Source organism: Aegilops tauschii, chromosome 2, assembly GCF_002575655.3.
Source record: "Aegilops tauschii subsp. strangulata cultivar AL8/78 chromosome 2, Aet v6.0, whole genome shotgun sequence".
Lineage (NCBI taxonomy): Eukaryota > Viridiplantae > Streptophyta > Magnoliopsida > Poales > Poaceae > Aegilops > Aegilops tauschii.
In genome coordinates, this window is record NC_053036.3 from 415,481,054 (window position 1) to 415,491,592 (window position 10,539).

The window sequence follows — 10,539 nt, forward strand, 5'->3', positions numbered from 1 at the left end:
CGTTCATCAAATGACAACACATGTCTATGGTCAGAAAACTTACGAGCTAGTTAAATAGAGGCATACTAGGGACACACAGTTTTGTCTATGTATTCACACATGTACTAAGTTTCCGGTTAATACAATTCTAGCATGAATAATAAACATTTATCATGATATAAGGAAATATAAATAACAACTTTATTATTGCCTCTAGGGCATATTTCCTTCACGGCGAACCCTGCGGAGATAGTTGCACCACCACTATCACCACACCGTTGTGCTGCCGGAACTCATCTACTACTTCGCCCATCTTGCTGGATCAAGAAGGCAAGGACGTCATCGAGCTGAACGTGTGCTGAACGCGGAGGTGTCGTACGTTCGGTACTTGATCGGGCGGATCGTGAAGGTGTACGACTACATCAACCACGTTGTTAAACGCTTTCACTTTACGGTCTACGAGGGTACGTAGACATACTCTCCCCTCTTGTAGCTATGCATCTCCATGGATAGATCTTGTGCGTGCATAGAATTTTTTGTTTTTCAGGCAACGTTCCCCAACACAATAAACTTTGCAGTTCCAACAACCCCTCATGCAATAGTACATAAACTTGGGGTATGGTAATTTATGTCACTCCAACTACTCATCCATGAACAAACTAATCACATGATGCTCTACGCTAGGCCCTTAAAGGTGAAATGATATGCAGTCGCCATTTGCGCATCACCACTAGAGAATTACACCACACTGCAATATCAAAACATTGAACTAGACTCAACTTCACAAGATTAAGAGAATCATGGTTTATCCCATGTCCTCAAGAATGTAACGAACTACTCACACAAATCATATGGATCATAATAAGTGGAGACGAATATATGAATAATAATATGAACATATGACTTTCACCAATAAAACTTCTAAGCATCAACTATAAGGAGTAATCAACACCAGAAACTATAGTCAACAAATGATCTGTAAAAGTTCATAGATCGAAAAGTAGGGGTGGAGTTGATGGAGATGACAGTGCTGACGCAAATCTTGATGGAGATGATGGTGATGACGATAGCTTAGAATTCCTCCACCGGAGGGATGGATATTCGGTAGAATCGACCTGTCGGAGGGAAAAAGTGCTCCACCTCGGTTCCACCTCATAGAAGCGATGGAAAAATTCCACAAAATACCTGACCAAATTTCAAGCCAGGAGAAAAATATAGGTTAAAGGGTATCGAGAGGCGGTGGTCAGGGGCCCCATGCGGCTAGGGGCGTAGGGGAGCCCTGTGGCTCCTGGCTTCTTTCTTCCAAAAATATTTTTTGCAATTTTCTTGGAATTTTTGGAGCTCCGGAAAATTGATGTTTCTTCTTGTATATTTTTGCTCATGATGTCCTGTTGTCCGGTAATTTCCCTCTTGGTGTGTCACCTGCAATTGAAATGAAGAAGCCATTATAATTGACCAATATTTTGTAAAATATCATTGATGAAGAGTAAATTATAATAATAAATAGTGATGCAAAATGGACGTATCAGCTCTACCAAGCTTAGAAGCTAACCTATGAAACCATTTTGAGATTATTTCTGATCATTCAAATATTAATTAAAATCTCATTTAAGTCATAAATTGCAAACCTTAAGTCCAAGTGGCATGAATCTTTTTGTATATTGAATCTTATTCCTAGCTTTACCCTTTGCACCCATTTTGAAATCGACCTTGATCGATCCAACTGGAACTTATTCAAATTGGGACATAAACCCAAGATGGGCATGACTTCCAAAGCCAAAACCCATTTCATTGATTCTTTTTGCGAATGGAATCCTGGATTGAACCTTGATTAGTGTGACTCAAGCTAGCTATCTAATTTGGTTTTATTCGCTATCATGCAAAGATTTCCCTTTTGCAAGATTACTTGGTTCTTATGTTATTTTTTATAGTTGTTCTCTTTTAACATATGGATTGTGCGGAGTGTGATGGTTGCCTTTGTGAGGAGTGTGCCTTCAACAACAACCAAGGCAAGTGGAACTTTTGATCATGATGTACCTATTTTCTATGCATGTAGACTTTTTACTAGGGATGTATGTGTAGGAAATATTTATTGTACTATGATATGATATCAAAACTAGTAGGATAGCCATATGTTCAACAACCTTTTCTTTCTGCTAACATAGGTAGTTGTGCTTAGCTGTGCTACAAATACACTGGCCGGGAACCATGATATGTTACAAAATTTAAAATCTTATTTGACTACTCCTATGTAAAAACTTAAGTTAATGAATCATCTGGGCGCCTTGATACGGGTGTCATCAAAGTGCAGATTTAGGTTGGGACCACCACCCATGTTCAAAGAGATCAGCCATGTTCTTTGTAGCTTCCATGTGTGGTCATGTGTCATATGGGCTCTGTATTAGCTAAATAGGTTATGGGAAGATGACCCACTATGACTAGCATATGTAGCGCAATAGGTGTATGGGTCTGCCTGAGGGCTCGTGGTACAACTTCTGAAAGGTTTCGTACACCAACCTCTCAAGAGTATAAAAACTGATCATGCTTACCCGTGTTCATGGTTATGTACAACTTTGAGCAACTGGACTTGGACCTATTTGGATGATCTCACCACCTCAACTTGATGGGTTGAAAAAGGGAATAGGACCTTCACCAGAACCAACCAATGTGTTCAGAGAGCTACAATGGTGTGTCTAGGACCTCCATTGGGTTTGAGCTAATGTGTCCAGGACCTCTACTGGGGTGTACCACTATGTTCTGAGTATTGCTTTATGCGAATAAACCAAACTCCACCTACCCCGAAACTTCATGTAGGATGGTGAGACTGTTATATCATTTAAGTGACACTTGCCAATACATGTTTTAGGTGATTCATGACGAGTAAGGAAAATGTAGGGGCATGGGTCTCTAGTCGACACTACTTCTCATTTATTTGATTCTATTGTTATTCATACAATGTTAGGCTAGCCTTGGGCTATGAATTTGTACTAAACTATGTAATTTTGGATCATGCGATGATATTCATCGGTATCGTGTATGCTAGCAAATTGATCCAGGGTCTAGCATGGTAAGCATGGAGACTCAAACCTTAACGAGTTTGGTCATTACATCGTGGAGTGATCCATATGATAAGTTGCCAATTTATGACATCTTGGTTTCTGATGAGCGCAAGTTTCAATCTTTAATGGTCTTGCCAAGCAAAATGAAGGAGAAATGAGTACTAAAGCAACTCAATCAATGAATATGTCTTGCCTTTATGCCTTCCATACCTAAACTATGTTGCATTTGTGTCTTATGAGCTTAACATACTTGTATAACTGAACTGTGATGCCTTTGTGCCTGGTGGACATGAACTATGCTTGTATGAACCTTTCTGCCTTTTGGACATGAATATGATGAATTCTGACATATATGTCTATAAATATAGACAACTATATTGTCTCACATATGTGTGACATATGCAGTAAGAATATGTCAAATATATTGTAGTATATTATCTTCATTTTAGATGAATACATCAGATATATTTATACAGTGAATCTGATGTTGTCTACAAGTTTTTCATCATAGGTAAAAAGATGCACTACTGTTTTGTTCTTTTACGTTGTAAATGGGGTTTTTTGTAGAGATGGGGTGTGTTGATTGTGTGCAATTCAAAATAGCGGGCAAACGAAATAGGTCATTCATTTCATTTCACAAATCCTTTCACAAAATAGGGTTTCGTTTCACAAATCCATGTGGCTGCCAAACGAGGAAATTAGATTTGGAATCCAAACCCCACCAAATCAAGTCCTTTGCGGAACGTGTTTTCGTTTCATTCCTACCAAATGTAAACGAGCTGTTGCCGGAAACGGCTTATGACTGCAACGAACGCTGCACTCGCACGCGTTTCTTTTACTGGAATCCGAGTTCGACTACAATGCCGTCTCCCTCTCCCATCAATCATCTCACCACGCAGATAAAAGCAAGACCTCTCTACATCTTCAAGTCGATTGATTTAGTTCTGCGCACAAACAATGGCGTCCCCGATTTTCCTGGTTGGCCCGACGCCGGCGGACCACGAGAGCACGGCGCAGCTCGAGAAGCACCTGCGTGAAGCTGGCCTGCACGAGAGCGCTGAGGAGACGGCTGCCCGCGAGGATGTGTTGCGCGACCTCCAGGGCATCGTCGACCGCTGGGTGAAGCGGCTCACGACTCAGCGAGAGTACCCCGACGGCATGGCCGAGCATGCGACCGCCCTGCTCCTCCCCTTCGGCTCGTACCGCCTCGGCGTCCATGGCCGCGGCGCTGACATCGACGCCCTCGTCGTCGGGCCCGCCTACGTTGACCGCCACCACGACTTCTTCGACGTGCTTGGCGGCGTGCTGGCCGAGACCGAGGCGGTGACGGAGCTGCAGCTGGTTCCCGGCGCGTACGTGCCGGTCATCAAGATGAGGTTCCGCGGCGTGCAGGTGGACCTCCTCTACGCCAGCGTCTGCCTCCCGGCGGTGCCCAGCGACCTGGACCTGCGCGGCCGCTCCGTGCTCTGCGGCCTGGACATGGCCACCGTCCGCAGCCTCAATGGCGTCCGCGTCGCCGACGAGATCCTGCGGCTGGTCCCGGACGCCGGCGCCTTCCGCACGACGCTGCGATGCGTGAAGCATTGGGCCAAGGCGAGGGGCATCTACTCCAACGCCATGGGCTTCGTCGGCGGCGTGGGGTGGGCCATCCTCGTGGCGCGCGTGTGCCAGCTCTACCCCAACGCCGCGCCCAGCATGCTCGTGCCGCGCTTCTTCCGGATCTTCTCGCAGTGGAAGTGGCCCAACCCGGTGATGCTGCGGGAGATCGAGCACGACGACGACGGCGGCGAGATGCCGCTTGGGCTCCCCGTCTGGGACCCGCGGAGGAACCCCAGCGACGGGAGCCACCTCATGCCCGTCATCACGCCGGCATACCCCTGCATGAACTCGTGCTACAACGTCTCCCGCGCCACCCTGCGAACCATGACAGCGGAGTTCGAGGCGGCGCACAAGGTTTGCCAGGAGATCGCCGTGGCCGGCGCGTGGGACGCGCTGTTCAGACCGTTCAATTTCTTCAAGGCGTACAAGAGCTACCTGCGGGTGGACGTGAAGGTGGCCGGCGGGGAGGAGGATCTCCGGGAGTGGAAGGGGTGGGTGGAGTCGCGGCTGAGGCAGCTGGTGGTCAGGGTCGAGATGGCCACGGCCGGCATGCTGCTCTGCCATCCGCACCCGCACGCCTACGCCGCCAAGCCCCATGATGATGATCGGCGGCGCGTGTCCTCCTTCTTCGTGGGCCTGTCCAAGCCGGCACCGTCGCCACAGCAACCGCAGCAGCCGCCGCAGTTCGACCTTCGCCTGACGACGCAGGAGTTCAAGGACGAGGTGTACACGTACGCGTTCTGGAGGCCTGGCATGGAGCTGGACGTCTCGCACACCCGAAGGAAGGACCTGCAGCCCTATGTGCTGGAGCAGATTCTCCCCGCTGATCGTCTCAAGAGGAAGCGCTCCGACGATGGTTCCGGCAACTCCGAGTCGAGCCCGAGCCCGAGCAGCAGGGCCAGCAAGAGGGCGGCGGCAGCAGGCAGAATCGGGTCTTCACCAGAGAGCGAGACTTGAAAGAGAAATGACGTCCTCCTCTACTAGAAGCAGCACACAGCACTGATGATTCAGGACAACACATGACTCAACACTGATGATTCAAGTCCACTTGAACAAGGGAAAACAGCTACAAGCAGGCAGAGACAGCGATCAAACTGGGAAATTACTCTTGTTGATGAATACATACAACTTGTTAGGACCCTATCTATTCTGTGTAACAGCCAAATGCTGCGTGATGTAACTGAGATCCGAACAATTGTTTTCCAATGTGTAAATGCAATTCTCTTAAAATATGAAGAGCAACTGATACCTGTAACCAGGATACGAAGAGTAATAAATTGTCAAAAAAGCCATGTAATGTAAGCCCGTGTTGAAATGTTTGTTCTCATCTCTCCTCTTGAAGGAGTTGTGTTAATTTTGGTGGTTCAGAATCGATGTTTGAAATTTTTTAATGTGAATGCTTCCATTCCTCACCAGTTACCGTGAATGAATTAAATCAGAGGACAAATGCATGAATCTACATATACATATGATAGTGACTTTCACCAATTCACGAACTCTACTTCTCAAAAGCTTATACTACCTATACATCTATTTGAGCGACAAGTAATTCCGGACAGAGGGAGCAGTTGTCAAGACTTTCGTAATATCACTCCCAAGTAATCTTAACTCTAAAAAGGCATTAAGAGAGTGGCATCCTTCTCAAAACCTTACTAGCAACAATGATTGTCTTTAGATGGGAGGGAAACAAGTATGACAGGACACTTTAACCCAATATAAATTAAACAACAAATATGGCCGTAAATCACTAAGTACCCAATGAGGACTCCTTCATACTAGTCGTTAATCAGAGATGACACGACACTTTAACCCAACAAATACAAATCACAGCTGATCTCGTGGTAGCATTTCAATGTTTTTATATATTTAAGGAAAGTTTTTTACATTTCAATGTAGCATTCACTAACACAAACTTTGGACCAGCCTGTGTTCTTCGGCCATGACACATGGAGCTTCACCAGTTAGCCATTAACTAATCGCCTCGCAGATAAAAGCCGTAATTCATACATGAGACCAAGTCATTTGAATTTAGTTAAAGCCAAGTTACCACCAATATTTCATTACCAAAATAATTCGATGGTGAAGTCTTTGCTACTAGTTATTTAGCAGTTCACAGCAGAAACTAAGCTACACACCCCCTCCCTGTGCATCTCACCTAACAGAGAAACACACAACCCACAAGGCATCCTGCATTGTGCGCAAGCCAATCATAAATGCATTAATCTAACTTACGAATTCATCACCACTCTTCTACATGCCAGCATTAGGATTTTCCACACCTGAAGCTTCTAAAAACTGAAAAGAACGGGAAAGTTGGAGCCTTGTGGAGCATGCGCCTTCTCGAGAATACTTGATATGCAAAAAGTCCATCAATATTTCTGGGCTGGAGAAGCCTAGTAACATGTGGCCCAACTCCTCAGCCTTTCTTTTAGGAATTGAGTAATGGAAAGCTATTGTCATCTTTTTTAGCACTGCTGCCCAATTGAATAACAATTTCACAAGAGCAACTTCATGTTCAGTTCCTCCAAACCCATTGATTTCTATTTCTTGGAGGCAATTTAATATGAGTTCCTCGCTTTTCCAGTTTAGGGGTTGATCACAAATGCAACCTGATGGGCATGTAACTTGTGCCTGAAATGAGGGGCATGTTAGCTTAGTAAGATTAACTGACATGATTTGATAATAAACATAGTAAGAGATGAAACCAGTAAGTACCAGACTGAATTCTCTGAGATATGACATATCAACAAAAAGAACTTAAAATGACACCTGGAAATTAGTTTGAAGCTGATTTATTACAAAAAACAGGGTTATTCTATACAAAGAGAGAGTGGTTTGTGTGGACATTATCAAAATCTACACACATCCCCAGGCATTGTGCTAGTGATAACCCAAATTTCAGATGATCTTAAATTGACCTTAAGGCTTCCTTTTTATGGAACCTTTTTTAAAAAGCACATGCCCCAAGCAATCATTATCTCCTAAATCATAACCATGCTAGGAAGGTTGACCCTGTCATGAAATTACTCGGTCAACTTCCCATCAAATGTATATTTCAACAGGAACATACCTTGGAGCAGGGTATCAGTATCAAACCAACACTTCAGAACAGGGCAACTAGCAGCTCCAACATATAGTTGTACCAAGAAATGCTATGTGGTTTCTCTGGCAATTCAAGTACTACTTTCTCTGTCTGGGTCTATAAGTCCCCCCTTGAATTTTGATCCTAACTTTGACCTGAAGTTTTACTAATAAGTTATAAGTTATATGCAATAAAAAGTATATCATTACAAAACTTCTTTCAAGTATGAATCCAATGATATATATTTTTTGTGGTATATAGCAACAAAAAGTATATCATTACAAAACTTCTTTCAAGTATGAATCCAATGATATATATTTTTTCTGGTACATGTAAGTCGTATGTCTGGTCAAATTTAGGCTCAAAATTCGAGGGAAACTAAAAAACCCGGAAGGATGAAGTAGATAAATAGAATGCGAATAATGTTACCTCCAGATTGCTAGGTTTTCCAAGAAAGACAAGAGCCAACTTTCTTACACCAGTACACATCCTGAGAATATGGAATAAGCTTGCTGCAAATGAATGTCCTTTTGTCATTACATCCAGGGTCAAGAGTGTAATGTTAGGGAGCCTTGTCATGTCCTCCATCAGGTATTGATGGTGACCTTTGTTCTGTAGGTTTGTAGGAAGTCACAATAGAAAATAACTGTTAGAGAAGGACACGCATATCATTTTCTACGAAGTGATTAACACACAGGTAATGGTCTCCTCTCCGCTCTTGGGAGTTCATGTCCCATTGAATAACTAAATGTACAAGTGCAGTAGTGCTAGTATAATTATAATGCTAAAACTTAAAAGGCAGAAAAACTGCAGCATCCAAGAGATGCTCCCAGCCTCAGATATGTTGCATCGAATTGAGGAAAGCAAAACAAGTGAAAATTCGGCATGGCTATTCTCAGATATCCCAAATGAGATACCCCTCCATTCGAACGCCATGCCTGCATCGCTATATATTGACTTGCTAGCACATAACCCACACAAAAACGAACTCACCAGCAGATAGATCAGCTAGAGCTTTAAATGGTGCATGACCTCAAATTGCTGCAAGAGCCTCAAGCAATCGCGATTGGGTGTGTAGTCATCCAAATAATGTCCAAACACAAAAAGTGACCAGTCTCCAGTAGTTGGAGATGTGCCATCTCGCCAAGCTGGACAGAGCTTGGATCATAAGCATCCATCCAGTGGAGTGACGCCAGTTGAGGGGCTGAGATGTTTGCAACCGGTTGACTCACCGCAGTGATAGAATTCTCAAAGCAAGAGCTCACATATAACTCTTTAAGTACCTTCGCATCTACAGTGAGCTGCTGCAAGCCATACAAGTTATTCAGCTCCATTTGCAGGAGAGACTCAGAGTGGATGGTGAAGTTACCAAGACCCCAGGCATCGCGGATCTTGAGTTCTCGTAAGGATGGGCACCGCGGTGAGGAGAGAGCGTCACCAAGCTCGCACGGGCCATGCAGATGGACACCAAACAGCCAGAGAGAGACGAGGCGGGCGAATACGCTGGAATGCGGCACGGCAAGGCCAAGAAATCCTAGGTCGAACACGATAGAGGTGGTGTTCTCGAAGCGTGGCAGCTCAAAGACGCCTCTTTCCCTGGCCTGGTTCTGCGGTACAGCGTTGTAAAGCAGTATACCGCCGGAGAGGCGGCGCGCGGCTATGGGGAGCCAGGTCGCCACGGATTCGGCAGAGATGTCGTCAACGAAGGCGCTTAGGCCCTGGAGCACCGGCGCTTGATGGGCGGCGAGAGCGGGGAGTATGCGGTGGTGGTCGGCGTCGCCGGTGAAGTTGAGATTCGGGAGGAGGGCCCAGAGGCGGCGCCAGCGGCGGGACAGGACGCTGGTCCGAGCGGCGTAGGCGGTGCGGCGGAGCTTGAGGAGGATGCCGATAAGAACGTCGTCGGGTAGCGCGCTGAGGCGGTCCTCGCTTGCGCCGTCGGCGGCCGGGAGCTTCGCTCGCTTGGAGCCGATCTCCCTATCGCGGTGCCCCATGGAGGAGGGTTCGAGCAAGCGATTTGGAGTACTGAAAGGGGGCGGGGTCGGAGCTGCGGACGCCGGTGGCGGGGGCCGGGAAAGTGTGGGAACGGATTGGATCGAATGCGCCGTCGCCATGAGCGGGGAGGGTTTGGGGTCGCTTGGATGAGAAATCTCTTGGATCGAACCCGGTGGAGCTGGGTTCAACTCTAGGTGAATCAGAGAGTGAAAACAAGTCTCTTTCTCAGTCAAACCCCCATCAGAACCCAGGTGGGATTGTTTTGCAATTGGTGGGTGCTATGCGCCGTCGCGCCGGCCAGCTCGCAACCATCCGATCAGGTGGATCATAACCGTCGCATGCCTTCGTCTTCCTCACACCCTCGTCCGAAAGGATTCCCCTTACATCTCGCTCTCCTTCATCTTGCCGGCCACACCCTCTCCGATGCCCGTCCCTCGCCGGCCGTCCTCATCACCGGTCCCGCCCCCGTCAACCGTCCTCGTCGCCGTTCGCCACCCTCGCTGGCCGCCCTCGGCGTCAGCTCCACCATGCAACAACTGCACGTGCGGTTGCAGCTCTCGGCACGACGGTTGCAGCTTCGATGGAGATGGCCGTAGCGCTGACGCGCACGCCGCCGTTCATGTCGGTGGTGTGCGGTCACCACGCTCGCCATCCTCTGTTTGTAGCAAAAAAAAGAAGTCGATTGTAGCAAACAATGGAGTCGGTTGCAGCTTTTCGTCGTCGTCCATGGCTTCCGTCGTTTATGGTCGGAACTTTTTCCGCCGTCGGATGAAGCATTTCTCGTAGCCGGTTGCAGCTTTCGGGTTTGCGTAGTGCCCCACCTCCAAA

The 10,539-nt window shown here is 46.7% G+C and overlaps 2 protein-coding genes across 3 annotated transcripts; one reads left to right on the top strand and one right to left on the bottom strand.

The window, feature by feature from the left end:
- Positions 1–3,889: 3,889 nt before the first annotated feature.
- On the top strand, positions 3,890–5,672 carry LOC109735578 (nuclear poly(A) polymerase 4-like). The gene has a single exon (XM_073508712.1). It carries the CDS (start codon positions 3,996–3,998, stop codon positions 5,592–5,594), a length of 1,599 nt encoding a protein of 532 aa, XP_073364813.1. The 5' UTR covers positions 3,890–3,995; the 3' UTR covers positions 5,595–5,672.
- A 992-nt stretch (positions 5,673–6,664) lies between these two features.
- On the bottom strand, positions 6,665–9,952 carry LOC109735572 (putative F-box/FBD/LRR-repeat protein At3g49030). 2 transcript variants are annotated; one of them, XR_002226148.4, is made up of 4 exons: positions 9,003–9,952; positions 8,149–8,331; positions 7,708–7,874; positions 6,665–7,268 (listed from the first exon to the last, which is right to left on the bottom strand). XR_002226148.4 is itself a non-coding variant. In XM_020294792.4 (3 exons), exons 1-3 carry the CDS (start codon positions 9,828–9,830, stop codon positions 6,888–6,890), a joined length of 1,392 nt encoding a protein of 463 aa, XP_020150381.1. In that variant the 5' UTR covers positions 9,831–9,949; the 3' UTR covers positions 6,665–6,887. The 2 variants fall into 2 exon arrangements, 1 of the variants encoding a protein (XP_020150381.1); XM_020294792.4 differs by lacking the exon at positions 7,708–7,874 and having other exon boundaries at positions 9,003–9,949.
- Between the last annotated feature and the right edge of the window lie 587 nt (positions 9,953–10,539).